Raw genomic sequence first — 21,523 nt, 5'->3', positions numbered from 1 at the left:
TCAACATGGAGATTTAAGACTCCTGCTAAGTGATATTAAACCAGGCATAGGAAAACAGTATCACTCCATGAAGCCCATCCATTGCATTAAGGATTTTCTGAACATTCAAGTCAATAGATGCTATTGAATAGCATTATAATACAGTGTTTTATTACATTTTAATGTAAAGTTGCTATTAAAGTTAAATGTTTTTTTGGATTTAAAATAAATGTAAATTGTAAATTAATAATTTGTTTTAAAAATATTATTACCGTTTCTTGTGGGATGTGTGAATCGCTTTTCTGAATGTAGGGTGGGATCAGGTAAGGAAGGGGGGCACTGACGATGAGTTTATGGAGTCGAGGGGGCAGTGGCCCGAAAAAGTTTGGGAACCACTAATCTACATCAATGCCATCTAATGCCTACCACCACCACTAGTATTTTTAATCTGTAAATTGCATGTGTTGTGAAGGCCGATTTGTCTGTATGTGGGATGAAAAACCTGAGTTTCCCTGCTACCTCCATAAAAATGCTTTAGAACAGTGGTTCCCAAACTTCTGGATGTCAGGGCCCCTTTGGAAAAATTAAAATATTTCATGGCCCCCCCCTCGAAAAAAATCCTTATATAGACATGTATTATTATAATATTTATTGTATTTATATTCAATACAAAACATACACAGCGAATGTTGCAAAAATCAAATGCAAATATTACATTTTTAGCATCTTACATACACATTTAACATGGGACATTGTCTCATATTTTTATTTAGAAAGATATCTTGTTATTGTACATTTGCAGTACAAGCACATGAAATGTAAAACGATTAGTAATAAAGAAAGAATTAAAAACATAAAAGAAGTTTAATAACAATTTAATGTGATGGATGTGTTTCAATACTGTTGCACAAAAAGTCAAAATCAGGTGAAATATTTGAAACTGCAATTCTCAGCTTTCTGCGTTGAAATGAAACTTATATGAATCAGCATATATTTACTAATATTCATTAAGTGCAGAAATACGCAGGAAGCAAAATTTGTGAACCCGCACCAATGTGTGATTTTTTCATTAAAATATAAAAAATAACAGAAAATAAATAATAAAAAATAAATACGTTTCTTTTAAGATAAAAAAATCTACTTAGTCTTAAAACATTTTAAATTTGTTTTCACTATTTGACGGCCCCCTCAACAAAACCTACGCCCCCCGAGGGGGCCGCGACCCACAGTTTGGGAAACGCTGCTTTAGAAGACAGAAATTTAAGATAATATTGGAGTCTTGATAGACAACAGATTAATTTGAAAAAAAATTGTCAAAAGGAAGTTAGTAATAACGTAATTTTTTTCGCGGTAGTACTATCATAATATTCTGTAGACCCTCTGAAGATATGTCAGGAATTTGATGATGACACATACATTTGTAAAAATGTCACAACTGTTCATTATATTTTGGAGTATTCTGATTTTTGTTAAATCATTACATTCTATGCTGCAGTGTGGTGCAAAAATTTTTATATCAGGACTTCTTTCAGTGTGAAAACTGTCTTTAAGACTAAGATTTTATTTATTATTTAAACATAAACAGTAACAGATACTTGAATAAATAAAATGCACAAAACTAGAAATGTCAAAATAATGCATCAAAACCATTCATTATGAACTAACTAAGATAATTATGATAATAGACAAAAGGTTCATCTTTTTAGATAATATGTTATTACTGAAATTTTTTCATAAAGCTCTTCTATTTAAAATTTATAATTTTCAAAATGATTATCTTTAGTAATTAATAAAGAAGTATTACACACAGGCTGCAGGTTCAAATCACACTATGAGCAAGGACACATGATTGTCTTTAGGTCAAAGAGATGAATTTCACTGCCCAATGTGAGACCACTGCTTATTATTATTATTATTATTAAAACAAGACCTCATGGAGTCAAAGACTCATCTAGGAGGTCCTTTTATCTCACACACATCTCATCATACCGGGTCTTAAACACATTCAAACTCCTTGCAGACACCACACTCTCAGGCAAGGCATTCCGATCATTCACAACTCTGCACGAAAAAAACCTGCCTCTCACTCCCCTACTCACACCCTCTTTATACAGTTTCCAGGTATGACCTCTGGTTCTCCCCTGATCTCCCACTATTCTCTGTAGAACTTCTCCACCATTGATCCTATAACAACCCCTTACCAACTTGTAGGTCTCTATCATATCTCCCCTCTTCCTTCTCTCCACTAGACTCTGCAAATTACATCTTTTCAATCTTTCCTCATACTCGACATTCCAGAGGTCAGAAACTACCTTAGTCAGTCGCCTTTGGACCCTTTCCAACATCTCTTCATCCTTCTGAAAACCAGGACCAAATCTGGGCACAATAGTCCATGTGTGGCCTAATCAAAGCCTTATACAATGGAACAAGAATCTCCCTACTTCTACACGTCAGTGTCTTCCTCATCATTCCCAGAAGTCTTTGTGTTGTCTTCACAATTTTGGCGATGTGTCCCCTAAATTTTAGATCCTTATCCACTATCACTCCCAGATCTCTTATTTCCTCTACTTCCAACAATATATTCTCACCAAGCATAAATTCTGCATCCCATCTTTGTTTTCCAAATTTTACAACCTTACATTTTGCAACATTGAACTCGCATCCCCATTTGCTTACCCAATCACTCAATTTATTCAAGTCTTCTTGCAAGGCCACAACATCTTCACTACTCTTTATGGTTCGTCCCAACTTTGCATCATCTGCAAACAACTGAATATCTCCATCCAAATCTTCGCCAATATCATTAATATACAAGTTAAATAGTAATGGCCCTAAAACAGATCCCTGAGGCACTCCACTAGTGACTTTCCTTTTCCTGGATATTGCACCCCCATACACAACTTGTTGATACCTATCAGATAGCCAGTCTCCAATCCAATGCACTAATCTAATATCCAACCCCATCTGCTCTAGTTTGACTGTCAACTTATCATGAGGCACTCTATCAAAAGCTTTTGCGAAATCCAAGTATATTACTGTGTATCCTTCTCCTCTGTCCAAGGAAGCAGTCACTTTATTGTAATAAGTAAGTAGATTACTAAAACACGACCTCCCTTTAGCAAATCTATGCTGTCCATCAAAGATTATACCATTGTTGTCAACCCAACTCTGGATCCTAGTTCTCACAAGCTTCTCCAACAACTTAACCACAACACCTGACACACAGATAGGCCTATAGTTTGATGCTTGAGTTCGATCACCTCCTTTAGGAAGTGGCACAATCTTGCCCTCCTTCCACTCTTTAGGGACTTGACCAAGTGCAAGACTCGTATTAAAAAAATATGTCAAGGCAGGTGTCAACTCTCTGGCACATTCCTTCAGAATACGCGGTGATATATTATCAAGTCCCACAGCCTTATTTACATCTAGTTTACTCAACTCCCCAAACACCTCTTGCTCACTTATAGTCAGTCTCTCCTCCCCATCATCAACTGCTCTTAATCTCTCCATGAAGTCACATTCACAAGATTGAAAGATCTTTATGAACTGCTCATTAAGTATCTCCACCACACATTCTGCAACAGCTGTCTTTATACCATTTCCTCCAATCAATGTCATCCTTCCATAATCATTCTTTCTTTTGCTGGCTACATATCGAAAGAACTCCCTAGGATTCTTTTTAGCTTCATTAGCTAACTGCTGTTCATACCTCTCTTTAGCTACTCTCACCAACCAAGTCACTCTCCTTGCCTGGTCTTTGTAGAACTCATGAAATTGGTTACTTCCACTTCTCTTATGCTGCCTCCACAATGCCCTTTTTCTCTGTATTGCATGCTTAATCTCTTTATTCATCCATCTCACACCTAACTTATTTAACCTTCTCACCCGTGGTATACATTTAGACATTGCATCCACTAAATATTTCTTGAAAATCCCCCAAGCTGCATTGATCTCTTTTCCAGCTAACTCCTCATTCCATGCTACACCTGCAAGCTGTCTCCTGAGCTCTTCATAATCACCCCCCCTTGTAGTTCCACATATACCCTTTTTTCACAGGGGTCCTTGCACTGCTGGCAACCACCCAAGTAATCACCTCATGGTCACTTTCACCAATTGGTGGATGATTTGATACCTCATTGATAATTACATCCTCCGATGAGATGACCAAATCCAAGACCCTTAATCCTCTTGTGCCCTCTGTTACATACTGTCTGAGGTAGTTATCCCTCAAAAACTCAAGAAACTCATTTTCTTTACTTCCAGTTGCTATCTCTTCATTCCAGTCTATATTGCCATAATTAAAATCACCCATAACGATCACCCTTTTCTTATTTGCTTGGCTTATTTGACTATACATTTCACTATCACCACCATCCACATTACCAGGTCTATAACAACATCCCACCAAGTATTTGATTCTATTCACCTCTATCTCACACCATACTGCCTCAAAACCACTGGCCCCATTTCCCTCTTGCATCTCTACCTTGTATGGACATAACTCTTTCTCTATCATCAAGACTCCTCCCTTTTTACCCCTTCTATCCTCACGAAACACATCATACCTTTCCATCTCTATTCCTGTCAGGATGTCATCCTCATCTAACCATGTCTCACTTATTCCGACAATCTCTGGGTGCACAGACGCAATTAGTGCAACCATTTCATCCGCCTTGTTTCTTATACCTCTAGCATTGGTATACAAACACAACAACTCATTTCTGGATCTACAGCTAGTTCCACTGATACCACTCACTCGATGTGATCTCTCCATGCTGGACTGGGGCCATTTCCCTTTCTGCTTCTTCATTTTAGAACCCTTTGCAATTCCATCTGTTTCCTTTTGATCCCTGATCATCCCATTTCTTTCCTGCCTACACATTCTCTCACCTCCTCTTGGAGCATCCACCTTTCTCACGCTGTGTATTATCAGAGATTTGAACTCACTAGAAAAACGTTCTGGGTTTAGTCCTTTCTTTCATGCTTGCACGGTGATCAGAATACATTATCAAATATTATGGAGACAACTACCATACTCTAACACGGTAGTTGTCTCCATGATTTTTGATAATGTATTCTGTATTTAGTCTCTAATATATAAAATTAATAATAATAAAAAAATATCCTTAGCCCATGGTACTAATGTACTATATGTTTACAAGCTTTTGCAGGTGGGAGTCACATAAAACAAAAAAGCAGCAAATTTAGGATAAACAAGTAAGGAAATCATTGTGGACAATTATAAATTGACAATAATAATATCATTCTTATAGAAGAGCATCACATGTATTATTCAGATAAATCTTATTTTTAAATATTTGTAATACTGCTAATCATTACTGGTGGTATTTTCCTTATTTCAGACTTTTTAATTGTTAATCTTATTATACAATATTGTTTAAAAAGGCATTCTATATGACAATGATGCATCTGAGCAAAATGGTGGACAAGATTTTTTTGCCCGATGGTGTGTTTGACATACTCATTGCTGAAAAATGAAAGTGAGAATATATATATATGTATGATGATTCATTGACTCGGTTGAAATACATATTGTAAAATAGAGTTGAATGACTTAAACCGAGAGTTAGGTAAAAAAAAAAAAAAGGGGTTTAATAGTAAAACGCGACTAGTTTTGGCTTATAACAACCTTCATCAGGTGACATTATAAAAGAAAAGAAAAAACACTAAACCTGAAGGTTAAAAAAACTATGAACAATATAGAGAGTCTCTATACATAATTAGAATGAAAATGTTGTAGTTGTATCTAAAGCTGTTCTTTCGTTTGTTGCATTGTTGGGAGAGTGCATGCTTGCAGCATCAGGTGAATGGCAGTACATGATTACAGCTGAATGACTATCTGGGAGGTTGTAGCTCAAGTTATTATTTAGATGTTCAGGGTTGAGGTTGATTTCCCTAGATTCTATGATTTCTCTCTCCAATTCATCATGGCATCATAGTAGATTTGTCCCAGCAGACTGTATGACTTGGGTTTTCATCATTAGGATCAGCCGAGAAAAGGATATGGCTTGATAAGACACTGGCTCGCTGTCTCTTGTAAGCAGTGTCCCTCATGTGTTCCTCCATATGTAATTCAATAGATTTGTCCGTCTGGCCAAAATAAGGAATATCACAATCACACTATATTTTGTACAGACCAGGATATTTAAGATGATGATGACAAGGTTTTGGATGACTTATTAAGGCAGATTTTTGGAAGTGGAGTGAACAAAGTTCTGATATTGTATTTTCTTAGAACCTTGGCTAATTTTTGTGAAATTGAACTTATGTAAGGAATAGATATATTGCCTTTAAATGTATTTATTTCTTTTGTGTGATGACTAGGAGGATCAAGAAAGAATTTTTCAATAATTCTTTCAGAATATCCATTAAGTACGAGAGTAGTTTTGAGATAGTTGATTTCTTTTTGAAGTTCATTTGGGTCATCAAGAAGAGAGCGAGCTCTATGTCCCAAGGTAGAAATTATTCCAAGTTTTTGGGGAGGGAAGTGATGGGACTGAGTATGAAGATATCTGTTAGTATGTGTAGGCTTTCTATACATCGAAATTTTAAGTTTACCAGAAGAGCGGGTCAGTTTTACATCTAGAAAAGGCAGGGAACTATCAGTTTCAAGCTCTGCTGTGAACTTTATATTTGGATGTCGACTATTGAGATGTTCCAGGAAATCCATTAGGGAATCATGTCCATGGCTACAAATGAGGAAAATGTCATCCACATAACGTTTCCAAACTTTAGGTGTTAAAGCAAAGGAAGAGATAGCCTTGGCTTCAAAATCCTCCAAGTAAATATTTGCAAGAACAGGGGATAAAGGATTACTCATTGCCAGACCATGATTTTGCTTGTATATAGTATCTTGGATTCTAAAGTAACCAGACTTGATGCAATGGGTAAGTAAGGCCAACATCTTTTTGGATAACTTGTCTTTGAGTAATGTTATGACTTCGTCTGTTGGGATATTAGTGAACAAGGAAATTATGTCGAAGCTAGCCATGATTTCATCTTCATTAATTGTCATATCCTTAATGTATGAAACAAAGTCCGCTGTGTTATTGATAAAGGATGAAAACTTTCCTGAAAAACATTTCAGGTATTTTGCAAGATTATTATTATTATTATTATTAAACAAGACCTCATGGAGTCAAAGACTCATCTAGGAGGTCCTTTTATCTCACACACATCTCATCATACCGGGTCTTAAACACATTCAAACTCCTTGCAGACACCACACTCTCAGGCAAGGCATTCCAATCATTCACAACTCTGCACGAAAAAAACCTGCCTCTCACTCCCCTACTCACACCCTCTTTATACAGTTTCCAGGGATGACCTCTGGTTCTCCCCTGATCTCCCACTATTCGCTGTAGAACTTCTCCACCATTGATCCTATAGCAACCCCTTACCAACTTGTAGGTCTCTATCATATCTCCCCTCTTCCTTCTCTCCACCAGTCTCTGCAAATTACATCTTTTCAATCTTTCCTCATACTCGACATTCCAGAGGTCAGAAACTACCTTAGTCAGTCGCCTTTGGACCCTTTCCAACATCTCTTCATCCTTCTGAAAACCAGGTGACCAAATCTGGGCACAATAGTCCATGTGTGGCCTAATCAAAGCCTTATACAATGGAACAAGAATCTCCCTACTTCTACACGTCAGTGTCTTCCTCATCATTCCCAGAAGTCTTTGTGTTGTCTTCACAATTTTGGCGATGTGACCCCTAAATTTTAGATCCTTATCCACTATCACTCCCAGATCTCTTATTTCCTCTACTTCCAACAATATATTTTCACCAAGCATAAATTCTGCATCCCATCTTTGTTTTCCAAATTTTAAAACCTTACATTTTGCAACATTGAACTCACATCCCCATTTGCTTGCCCAATCACTCAATTTATTCAAGTCTTCTTGCAAGGCCACAACATCTTCACTACTCTTTATGGTTCGTCCCAACTTTGCATCATCTGCAAACAACTGAATATCTCCATCCAAATCTTCGCCAATATCATTAATATACAAGTTAAATAGTAATGGCCCTAAAACAGATCCCTGAGGCACTCCACTAGTGACTTTCCTTTTCCTGGATATTGCACCCCCATACACAACTTGTTGATACCTATCAGATAGCCAGTCTCCAATCCAATGCACTAATCTAATATCCAACCCCATCTGCTCTAGTTTGACTGTCAACTTATCATGAGGCACTCTATCAAAAGCTTTTGCGAAATCCAAGTATATTACTGTGTATCCTTCTCCTCTGTCCAAGGAAGCAGTCACTTTATTGTAATAAGTAAGTAGATTACTAAAACACGACCTCCCTTTAGCAAATCCATGCTGTCCATCAAAGATTATACCATTGTTGTCAACCCAACTCTGGATCCTAGTTCTCACAAGCTTCTCCAACAACTTAACCACAACACCTGACACACAGATAGGCCTATAGTTTGATGCTTGAGTTCGATCACCTCCTTTAGGAAGTGGCACAATCTTGCCCTCCTTCCACTCTTTAGGGACTTGACCAAGTGCAAGACTCGTATTAAAAAAATATGTCAAGGTAGGTGTCAACTCTCTGGCACATTCCTTCAGAATACGCGGTGATATATTATCAAGTCCCACAGCCTTATTTACATCTAGTTTACTCAACTCCCCAAACACCTCTTGCTCACTTACAGTCAGTCTCTCCTCCCCATCATCAACTGCTCTTAATCTCTCCATGAAGTCACATTCACAAGATTGAAAGATCTTTATGAACTGCTCATTCAGTATCTCCACCACACATTCTGCAACAGCTGTCTTTATACCATTACCTCCAATCAATGTCATCCTTCCATAATCATTCTTTCTTTTGCTGGCTACATATCGAAAGAACTCCCTAGGATTCTTTTTAGCTTCATTAGCTAACTGCTGTTCATACCTCTCTTTAGCTACTCTCACCAACCAAGTCACTCTCCTTGCCTGGTCTTTGTAGAACTCATGAAATTGGTTACTTCCACTTCTCTTATGCTGCCTCCACAATGCCCTTTTTCTCTGTATTGCATGCTTAATCTCTTTATTCATCCATCTCACACCTAACTTATTTAACCTTCTCACCCGTGGTATACATTTAGACATTGCATCCACTAAATATTTCTTGAAAATCCCCCAAGCTGCATTGATCTCTTTTCCAGCTAACTCCTCATTCCATGCTACACCTGCAAGCTGTCTCAAGATGTTTAGAAAGTTTGTACGTTGGAGAATCTCTCTCTCTCTCTCTCTCTCTCTCTCTATATATATATATATATATATATATATATATATATATATATAGAGAGAGAGAGAGAGAGAGAGAGAGAGAGAGAGAGAGAGAGAGAGAGAGAGTGTGTGTGTGTGTGTGTGTGTGTGTGTGTGTGTGTGTGTGTGCAAAATATTTCATGAGTAAGTGCCAGAAATGCAAGGCATGTCAAAAGTGTGAAAATGTCCAATGCAAGGCCATGACCATAGTCACAACTGCAGATGCATTTTTTTTATGTTTTCCATGCAGCAGATGGTTAGCTGATTTTCCTGTCTGTCCATAGTAGAAAGTAATACACATAATACACATATAATAATCTTTCCATTTTCCTCTGGGTAATCCTCAACTTGTTGGTCAATTTTTTTAGTCAAAGTCCATGTTTCACTTCCATATGTCATGTCCTGAAGTATATAACTGTCAAATATTTTGCTTTTAAGGCAGATTTGAATGTTTCCTTTGAGTTCTTCCCAATTTTTGACTATCCAACCAAGTTCAATTCTACATATCATTTCTTCTCCACAGTCTCCCTCTACTGCAATTGTCCCAGGTAAACATAGGAGATTACTATATCAAGTTCCTGGCATTTGATTTTATATTGGTTTTTGGTGATCTATTTATTATGCATTATTTTTGTTTTGTCTTTGTTTATATTTAATCCATTCTTTTTTTACTTTCTGCATTCAATCCATTGATCATTGGATCTTCTGCAGAGTTTACTAAAAGAACAATGTCACCAGCAAATCGTATGTGATTTAGTTCTTTCCCATTTACCATAATTCCTCTATTTTTTCAACCCAGGTTTTTAAAATAACCCTAACCCTGAGTCTAAGGACTCCTTGGAGTTGCCCATAATAATAATAATAATGGCATATATATCATCAATAGTGCTGTGAATTTTTCTGAATTCTGCTTGTTCTGGAGATTGGCAAAAATCTAGTTTGTTTTGTATTCTGTTGCTAATGATTTTTGTAAAAATTTTGTATATTATTGACAGAAGATTGATAGGGTAGTAATTTTTAATATCTTCTTCATCTCCATTTAAAAAAAAAAAAACCACAACAAGGATAGCATTATTCCAACTGTTTAATATTCTCTCCTGTCTTAGGCATGATGTTTAAATTTACTTATCATAGTCATGATTAGTTCATCACCTGCTTTCCGAACTTCTACTGGTAATGCATTTTCACCTGGTGTCTTTCAATTACTCGTGCTAACAACTGCATACTGCACTTCTTTTAAAACAGAGCATATTTCTTCCTCTTCTATTTTGGGTCTCAGAACAGGGAAGATTCTTCAGGAATGGTAATCCCATTGCACAAGGGTGGTGTAAAGACTGATGTATCCAATTATCAACCAATCAGTATCTCAAGAGTGCTGATGAAGATTTTAGAAGCATTGGTTACAGCTCACATTCAGAAATAGGTTGACAGAGAATCTCTACTTTGCAATGAACAGCATGGGTTTACTAAGGAAAGGTCATGTTTTAGCAACTTGCTCACATTCTATAAATAATGTTACCATTGAACTAGACAAGGTAATAACCAGACAAGATATACCATGACACTTTTGGATTTTGCTAAGACTTTTGACAGAATACAGCATGTAAGACTGTTACATAAATTGGAGATTATTATTATTATTATTATTATTATTATTATTAAGGCCTCCAAGGAGTCAAAAGACTCATAGCAGGAGGTCCTTCCTAGGAAACACAGTTTATCGAGACTCATCATGGGAGATCCCTCCTAGGAAACACAAAGTCTATCATACCACTCCTTAAACTCATTGACCATTCTCGCTCTCACCACTCTATCAGGCAATGCATTCCACGGTTCAACCACCCTCCATGCAAAGAAACCACTCCTCACCCCCTTGCTCACAGTCTCCCTTCGTAACTTCCAGGGATATCCCCTTGTCATCACTCCTTCCTGCTGTTTAACCAAGCAAAAAGACTCTCAACCCTGTAACCACCTCTCAATCATATCACAGATTCTTCTTCTTCCATCCACCAAACTCTGCAGTCCACATTCCCTCAGCCGATCCTCATAACTAATACTGTACAGTCCTGAAACTGTCTTTGTTATCCACCTTTGTACCCTTTCCACAGTTAATTTATCCCCTTCAAATCCTGGGGAAAACAAGGGTTTGGATTATAAAATTAGCATGGATAAGAGAATGGCTGACTGACAGATATCAAAAAGTGGTATACTGGGGGATGTGAGTCTGCAAACTTTAAGGTTATTAGTGGTGTACCACAAGGATCAGTCCTTAGTCCAGTGTTATTCAATCTGTATATTGATGATACTGGGAAGGATTATTTGATAGGCATCATACAGCTATTTGTTAATAATGCAAAGATAGGTAGGGTAATCAGGAATGCTGCTGATATGCGGTATCTGCAGAATGATTTGAATAGGCTGGAATTGTGGACACGGGAAAATGGATATCACTTCAATGTCAGTAAATGCAGTCATACACTTTGGCTTGATTAGATATCCAATGTCGTATTATATAGGCAGGATTATGCTAGAAGAAACTTATCAGGCTAGGAATCTTGGAGTGTTAGTATATGCTAAGTTAAAGTTCAGGTGCCATGTAGCAAAGATTGCAAATACAACTCAAAAGATAATTGAAATGCTGAAACGAACTTTCACATTTAAAGATAAGGATGTTGTTTTGCCTCTTTATAAGGCATTGATAAGACCTGACTTGGACTATTGTGCACAGGTCCAGTCTCCTGGTTTCCATTGCGATTCTAATACAGTAGAGAAAGTGCAAAGGAGGGTGTTAAAAATATATCAGGATTGTGGAATACTGATTATGAAGCAGATTGAGAATTTACAGACTGCAGATACTAGCAAACAGGAGAAAGCGGGGTGATATGATTGCGACTTACAAACGGTCATACAGGATTTCAGTTGATGGAATTTTTCATTTTATGGAAGGTGGGGGAAAGAACAAGAAGGCATCCTTGGAAGCTGAGAATGAACGCTGCTAAGAAGGGGGTGAGGACTAGATTTTTCTCTCATAGGGTGGTGCCTGATTGGAATGGATTGCCATTAGATGTTGCATATACAAGCAGTGTGAATGAATTCAAGAATAAGTATGATAGCCGGTGCGTCTAGTATGTGGCCATCCTTGATGAGTTCCTGACTCCGTAGAGGTCTCTCTTAATAACATACAGTAAAACCCTGTTTTTATGTTCCAGCAATTTACGTTATCCTGCCATTTACGTCATTTTCCGTTGGTCCTGCCTTAAGGCCTATTCTTACGATATATTGTTTTCCCGCCATTAACTACTTGATGTGGACATTATTTCCCATGATTTGCGTTTTTTTCTTGGGTGGCAATACTGATTTTCGAATCGATTTCTGCCGAAATCTGTGCATTTTTTTCGGCTGTAGTTTCGCGTCCGCCATCACGGTGACCTGCACGCTTGCAGCAGTAATGTAGTGATGAGCGATACCGTGATTTTTCAATCATGGTATGAATTGATATTGCAGAATTTCTGCCACGCAATTTAGCATGTGAAAGTTGCTTTCAAGTTGCGGTGGTGGATTAATATATGGAGATAAAAGACAGAAAATGTTAAAAATACCAATGTATTTAGGTAGAAGAAAAGATGGCAATTCTGCGACGTGTAGATTGGCATGCCGGAACACGTGTGCACTTAGCAAAAGATCTTGGACTCTCTGTGTCCACTTTGAACACTAGTAAGAAACAGGTCAAGCATTGAACTCAATGCAAAGCAATCTGGTGCTATGTAAAAAAAAAAAAAAAAAATCAACAATTAAAGATTTTTTTAAATAGATAAATGTAAGTAATTGTAAATTCGTTTATTTTTAGTTATTAAATTTTGTAATCGAGTATGTAGACTCGCATACTAGCAGTAAGTCATCTTTTAGCCTTTTTTAAAATGTTTTTTTACATTTCCTGCTATTTACACTTTTTTCCATTAGTCCCCTGAAAAGTGTAAAAAAAGGGGCTTTACTGTGTGTGTGTGTGTGTGTGTGTGTGTGTGTGTGTGTGTGTGTGTGTGTTGTGTGTGTGTGTGTGTGTCTGCACGGTTAGCCTAGTAGCTGTGTGCTTCACAACCATATGCCTGGTGAAGGAGTGTCCTAGGTTCGATTCCCGTTGGTGACATGAGGAGCTGAAGGATCTTCCTCAGCCATAGCCAAGTTAGCCGGTCTTGGGCATGGACAGTAGGGTTTTTTCCCCAGTTTATTTTGGGGTTTTTCATCCTGCAAAGCAGGCAAACCGGCCTTGATAACTCAACACTATGGACATAGGATACACCGGGGCATAGGGCTGATCACTTTATCCTGTGAACAACTTGAGGCTCGATGATTAATAAACTCTCGACACCGCAAGGTAAAAGAGGGAAAGGAAGATGAGATGATATATATATATATATATATATATCGTATTTTCTGGTGTATAAGACACTCCTATGTATAGGATGCACCCAAGAAATTTAATACAATTTTCTAGAAAAAACCTAAACTTTAAAGTATGATTTAAAAAAAAAAAAAAAGATAAAATAATAGGTAATTTTTAATAGTAAACTGACCTTTCAGAAACCTGCAAAATCCATGTCACTGTCATCTGACTCTTCTCTATCATCATTAATTTCTTATAATACAGAAATAATTTTGTCTTCATATTCTTTTGGCATTTTTTGACAGAAAATATCTCAACACGTCAACTCAATACTGATCAACATCGGTAACTGATTACTCGAATAAGATATTATGAAACTTGAATAGGGGTTCCCCGTTCTTAGCCAATGACGTGCTAGAAGTCATGCATCAATTTGATTGCACCATTAACTGCCTACAAAGATCTTGGAACATAAAAGGGAGTGCGTATGACTTTGAAAAGAGGAAACAATCTTTACCTTCATTATATAAGACGCACCCCATTTTTAAGATGAATTTTTAAGATAAAAAAGTGCGTCTTATACACCGGAAAATATGGTATATATACACACACAGCAATCCTTCGATTAGTGCGCTCTTTAAAACAGGCACATTAATCGAAAACGTACTAATCGAATATAATAACCTATGGGAAAATGTATAATTTGTTCTTCAGATTTCTTTTTTGACCCTTGATTTTTTTTTTTTTTTTTTATAAAAGAATTAGGGTATGTCTCAGGGTCTATTAAAGGAAAACCATGAAGCTGAAAGACAATAAAACATATTCAGAATATAAATTTATTATTCTACTTCTTAACAAAGGATTGAGCTAACGTAGTTTGGTGGGCATTCTGTTTCTTTTTTTTCATACAACCGACGGTATGGCCCTATTGCCTCTTCTACTCTTCTGCAAATTTTACTGCTTCTCTCTTCATCAGGGTCAGCCTCTAAGCATTGCCGCTTAAAAACTTTGATTGTACGAAAAATATTTTCAAATTGTTTCTGTGAAATCTCTTTTGGCTGACTATCAGTGGTTAAATTTTCTTCATATTCTTTTGGATCTTCCCGCTGTGCATCTAAATTTAGCAGATCGGAATCACTTAATTCTTCAGAATGAGATTTAATTAACTCTTGGACGTTATCATTGAAGAGGAGAAAGAAATGAAGGATGTACGAATTGGTTGCCAACACGCGAAATCACATGCTTTATACGTAAAATTTCCCAATTGCTATACAAGCAAAATAGTTACCAACGTCAGAAAATCAAGAGAAGTTAATTTTCCGACGTGTAATAATAAACAACTCATCCCAGAAGACGGATTGATTACCCTATTATCGGAATGGATTCTCTTTTTTGTGACATGCGCAAAAGTGTCGAAGGATCTCGAATCTGTGGGCATACTATAGCAGAGGACATAAATTTTGGCAGTAAAAATTTGGAACATAGTATACATAGTGTATATGGAAGTAGTGTAGTATGCCATTAAAAATAACTTTGTAACTCTGCTATAATAAATTTTTTGCTTTCCTAAAGATAATAAAATTGTCAAATATTAAGGTACAGAGCAGAGAGGCTTCCATTTGGCATCAGTAAAATACAGAAAGGAGAGTTAATACCCTTCTTTCTGTATCTTACTGATGCCAAATCAAGTAGTGGTATGATAGACTTTGTGTTTCCTAGGAAGGACCTCACACGATGAGTCTTTTGACTCCATGGAGCTCTGAATAATAATAATAATAATTTATAGTCAAATGTAGAAGAAAAGTTACAAAAATTTGCCAGACCTTATGAGAACATATTCTTATAAGCTCTCTGGTAAATTTTTGAACCTTTTAAGACATTTGGATATAAAATACAAATGAATTCATAATATCCTCCATTGTAGTATATTATTTATTCTGAATTAAAGTATTCTTACTCTATGTAAAAATACTTTACATAGAGGAACAGAAGGGGAAGTTATTCCAAACTATGGTTCAGCTATTGACTGAACTGTGCACAGATACGATCACCTAAGTTTCTCCAGGATCAGGAGTGGGAAAGAATTCAGATGAATGATCAAGCTGGTGACAGGTCTGTGGAATGCTCCCTATGAGGACAGACTGAAGTCGTGTGGGTTGCAGTTTAGTGTAGTTGACAGGCAGAAGTGAGTGGACATGACAGAAATTTATAAGTTGTTAAAAGGATGCTATAAGACATGAAAAAGAAATTTTTCAATACATGATAGGTAGGGAGGTCATCCCTGGAAGCTGCATAAGAGTATGACTATCAAGGGGTGGGCCAGACTAGATTTTTTGCTTGGAGAGTGGTGAATGAGTGGAATGAATTGCCAGAGGTATTTGTGAGTGCCCCAATAGTAAATGAATTTATGGAGAAGTATGATAGCTGATGTGTGAATAATGGTTAGTGTGAGTCTCCCGCAATGCATCTTGAGTCATACTCATATAATGTACTCATATAATAAAACTGTGGTAGCATGCTTGCAACTGAGGGAGAATTCAAAGGTATACCTCAGATCCCAAAAATTGATTTAAGATTTCCACAAAGCATTTTGCAATTATTTTGCCACTATTTTATTTTATTTATTTATTTCACTCTCTCCTCTCCACTGTCTATTATAATCTGAAACTGCTTTAACCTATAATATGCCTTCAGTACTGCAAGTGCCAGAAAACAAACCAACAATTGGATTCTAGACACTATTTCTATGTGAACTTTTTTTAATATCAGTTCTGTATACAAGAGATTGCAGAACCTAATGTTTCCTGAATTTCCTGAACATCCTTGGACAATATTTTAGTGAAGAAGATTATTATTATTATTATATTAGTATATGGATGTAACTCGGAAAACTCATTGTGGGAGACCCGTTATTCATACCATACCACTCTTTAAACTCATTGTGGGAGACCCGTTATTCATACCATACCACTCTTTAAACTCATTGTGGGAGACCCGTTATTCATACCATACCACTCTTTAAACTCATTGGGGGAGACCCGTTATTCATACCATACCACTCTTTAAACTCATTGTGGGAGACCCGTTATTCATACCATACGACTTCTTAAACTCATTCACAACCAACAACTGCCAACCCATTTGCCACCCTCCAAAGCAGGATGATGGAATGAAGATGTGGCTGGACCATGAACTGATGTGCAGTAGCTGCTGCTTATGTTATTATATGGGCAGAAAAAAAAAATTAAGAACTTGATATTAACACCAATTAAATAAATCAGCACTTATGGAAATATCTACTGAAAAGGTATAAGAAAGAAAACGGTTGCAAGACAGTAGATGGAATAAGAGTATAGAAAAAGATTAGCCAAAGTGCCCTCTTTTAGACAGCATTGATGATTCTGTGGAAGATTTTTGATGCACTAATTCAAATGTGATAATAGTACAAAGACTGGATGAAACTGGAATTTTCTGAACAGGTGGAAAGCAATGTCTTCAGTAGAAAAGGACACAAAGTTTTTTTGGAAGCTGAAGAGGCTATGAGTTGATATCATCAGATGAAGTGGGTATTGAAGATTGGATGTGAAATTAATTTTTTTTTTTTTGTAAGAAGGAAGACAGACTGTGTTCTGCTGGTAGCAGTGAAGTTAACTATACTGCTTCACTTCATTACCATCTATACTTACGTATGCACATCTTTTTTTAATTTTTTATATCAATCGAATATATTAACAAAAGCAATGGTTGTAGACTGAAGCTCTGAATGCTTGAGTAATATAAGGTCTGCAAAATGGAGTTGTGCTATCATCAGCAAAACTATGGATCAGATTTAACATTATGTAGATAGAGGAGAAATTGTGAGAATATTATAAGATAGGAGAAAGAGCAGGACATCAGCAAACTGTCTAGCCAGTTAAAATGTAATGGAAATGTCATGACTGAATGCATAAGTTTCTCCAAAACGATGATACATTTTAGAGGCGAGTGTGATGTAAGCTACAAAATCCACTGAAGGTTGGCAGAATTGATACTGGTGTAATTGATTAACTGACATGATTTCAGATGATGAAGAAATTAACCATTAATGATAGGCTTGTGGAGCCCAACATTGAATACAATTTCTTTTTATAGATGTTGGAGAGAAGAATGATGCTAGGTCAGCTTTGTCTTTGGATGATGTTACAAACTGTTATGACAGAGATGGAAGCCAAGATGAGTAAAAGCTATATATAAAAATGGACTTTGCAATGGACCAGAAATAATGACTGCCATTTTACAGAGTTTTCTATATATGGCATTTCTAAAGTCAAATTTGGAGTGGTTAATTTTTTCATTATTTCATCCTTCAATATAGGTCGATACAGAAGCAAGAGTTTTTTGATGCGAGCCACCTATGATAAACTGAATTTTTCTCTGTACTGCTGGCCATATTTGTTGGAAAACCAAGGCTTAGTCAATAGCCAAGGATTCTGAATGGAGTGAGGGTTAATGATCTTCATTCTGGATTTCAAAGATTGATATTTTGTGAAAGGAAACTCTATTAAAAATTAATTAAGAAATGCTTACCTGCAGTATGATAAACTATAATTTTTCTCTCCCCTCCCCCAACAAGCTGTGTGGGCTCCATAAACAGTATCTGTAGTGTCCCTGAGCAAGCTTCCGTAGCTCAGTCAGTAGAGACTAAGCCCTTTGATCAGAAAGACCTGAGTTCGATTCCCCATCAGCGATGTGAGGAACCTTTATTTGGTCTCTTTCGATGAAAGGCGAGTTAACTGGTCTCAATACGGAGGTAAGGAATTTTTCACTCGGAAACTCATGTTTTTCAACCCACAGAACAGACAAACTGGTCCCGTGAACACACAGATTACATTCATGAATACATCCCACCCATATGCTGAGCCTGGATTGGTGAAGCAATGGTGAATTGCCCTGTAAAAATCTCATCAAGAATACTTTGTAGGCAAGCCTACAAAGTCACCTAGAGTCGGAAATGACAAAGGGATAAACCAACACCAGTTCCTACCCCCTCCCCTCCCGCAAACACCACCAGCACCCCTGCATGCTTCACAATTTTACAGTATGGTAGTCATGCTCCTAATGTTCATTAATGCATCACATAGGTTTTTCTATTTGCTTTTAGCATAGAGAAGCGTTGCTTAACTGCCATATTTTTTATATTAGCATGCTGCCTAAATGTATTTCTGCCTAAATAATCAGTGTGTTGATTTCTTTGATTCTATCAATAGAACTATAAGAGTGTTTCTCCAAAAATACTCGTTTTGATATATGTAACAAATCATAAGACAATTCTAAATTTGTAATTTTGATTATTATGCTGTACTTTGGGAATATATTTTATTACAGGGATAAGTACACGGCATTTGTTATTTGCCTTTTTTTTTTTTTTGCAATGAAATTCCCAGAGTACAGCATGTACAAAAACAACGCTGTACAATATTTTTTAAGTACTTACCTGTTTTTTAAACTTTTTATTTAACATTATTAGTCCACAGAGATATCCTGCTCTTCCAACAAATAATTCATCCGAACCACATCTCAAAAAGTTTATTGGCATACACAGATCAGCGAGTGATGCATACTGATTGAGGAAATCTTCACACTGCTCGTATTTGCCTAAAGCATCAGAAAGCAGGGCAGCGGTAGCAATCACACCAGCTGTACCAAGAAGAAATGATGGTTGATTTAACCGATCTCTAACGACACTAGGTTGTTCAACATAAGATAAGGCATAACGCATGTAGTTTTCTCCTTTGTAAAGTAGCTCCTTCTGTTTCTCTTCTAGACCTTGAACATGTGCTAAATAATAGCACATATATCCAACACCAGCAACACCAACGTATAAACCACCATCACAATCTTGGGCTGTAGTACCTAGCTTTTTGAAAATGGTTCCTACAACATCAAAGCACCGTTTCTTTAAAGTATCTTTGGGTATTTGAATATCATTACCCTCGAAATCTGGCAAATTATTAACGAAATACCTTTGCGCGTGAGACATTTTACATTGCAGTAAATTACAATTACTAATACTGATAACCTTTAATTGACGTTTAAGGCAATAAAAGTCGCAAGCGCTAAACGCAGATTTGTTATATTTCGTTATTTTCCACACTGTCCGCATACCGGCACACATAACATTGGTTATTTTTATTTAATAACTTTATTTATTTATTTATTTCTGAAAATAATTTATAAGAAATAAATGAAAGGAACGAACATCGATAAATATTAAAACATTAAATACAAAACATCTTAACTTTAACCTATTTTGCTATGGTATCAGCAAGATTAGCACAATGGATCAACTATTTCTTTCACAAGTATTGTAAAAGTTTATGTTTCAAATTTATGCAAGCCCAGCATACACTCATGGTAACCTGATGCTAGGATTGTAGAAGAATGAGCTTTATAAGTTTGAATTGACTCATTGATAGGAAATTTCTTTTAACTTTTTTTTCACCAGATTTCAGTGTTAGTTGATTTTCGGTACAGGTACACAGTGCCATTTCTGTAAATGGTGTACTCTGGGAATTTTATTTAAAAAAATAACAAATAACAAATGCAGTGTACTTCGCATCCCTGTAATAAAATCAAAAGAAAAATCAGTTAATGCTTTTTATTCCCCAGTAAAAAGGGGGTAGAGGAGGTCTTTTTAACCCTATCTAACTTTTGGAGACAGAGGGGGGGGGGGGGGAATTCAATCTCCACTGGTAGCCAATCAGAGATAGCTTGCCCAAGACTATCACTAATTATACACTGTATCTAGCATCCGGTGAAGCGAGGAGGCTGACAAGTGCTGCCATCTCGTAGTTCCTAATCGTAACACAATGTTTACTGTCTGAAAATACTGTGGGTTTTATTTTTTTTGAGTTTACGAGACAAAAACCCAACTTTCCCCCGGGAGAAGACACTGGCTTATCCATGCCAGAAATCGACTAACTCGGGAACCGATCAAACAAAGCTTAGTGAAAGTTCTTTTACTTAGCGACTAGAATTGAACTTACGACGCCTTTCTTCGGGCGAACTAGCACCATAGGTGGTACATGCAAATTCCACTGAGATGCACAAGCACGCCTGTAAAAAAACAAAATGTATCCCCAAATTCAACTCGTGTTTTTAATTACACATATCAGAAAAAATCGACTATAGAACCCACACAATTACATATAAATAAATATGACCTGAATTAGGAAACAGTGTCTGTTATATAACATACTGTGGGACTGCACTCGCCTTGATGACGAACAGAGGGGTAGTCGAATGCCTACCGATTTCTCAAAAGTAGTGCCAAAAAACAGTTTCGTGCTTTGTTTGGTGAATCAAAATGTGAGACCTTAAAAAATAATATATCTATCACCCTTGTTATGCAATGTGCTTTGTACTTCCCAAAGCGAGTATGCAGAATTCTTTTAGCACTAACTTTTCAAAATCAGTAGGATGCTCTCTCTTAGTCATCACCAATAGTTCATTTAAGGGTTACTGATAATTTTTAAAAAGAACTTCCAAAGTCCGTTGGCTGGAAATTCGTTGAATGGTTCGAATGCACTCCACGAAGTGAAAAACTCTTTCAATTGAAGGTGAAGGGTTCATACAGAGGTAAAAGGAAACTGCCACCTATCAGTTTATATCACATATAAAGGTTATTTATAGGCAAAGGACTAACCAGCTTATCCTAGAATTGCGGTTACAAAATCCAAGGATACTTGGAAGGTATTAGGAGTTTGTGTCTGTTACAACCACAAATGATGATGATGATGATGATTTTTAAACAACTAGGATATGAAATACAATTTCAACTGTTGTTATCTTGTGATTCAAAAACCTAATTGGTATTAAGTATGTTTGGAATAGTATG

At 36.6% G+C, this 21,523-nt stretch overlaps 1 protein-coding gene across 1 annotated transcript in view; it reads right to left on the bottom strand.

Annotated features, from left to right (window-relative positions):
- Positions 1-20,166, bottom strand: part of LOC150095998 (lanC-like protein 3) — a 58,913-nt gene extending 38,747 nt beyond the window's left edge. The window contains exon 1 of the mRNA XM_090409110.1: positions 19,121-20,166. Coding sequence (XP_090265236.1) covers positions 19,121-19,801 — 681 coding nt within the window. The 5' untranslated portion in view covers positions 19,802-20,166. The remainder of the gene's footprint in view (positions 1-19,120) is intronic.
- Between the last annotated feature and the right edge of the window lie 1,357 nt (positions 20,167-21,523).

Source organism: Typopeltis vanoorti, chromosome 19, assembly GCF_054136105.1.
Source record: "Typopeltis vanoorti isolate ZY-2024b chromosome 19, IOZ_Tvanoo_1.0, whole genome shotgun sequence".
Classification (NCBI taxonomy): Eukaryota; Metazoa; Arthropoda; class Arachnida; order Uropygi; family Thelyphonidae; genus Typopeltis; species Typopeltis vanoorti.
Note: the sequence above shows the minus strand (reverse complement) of the source record. Positions and strands in the feature narration are given on the sequence as shown.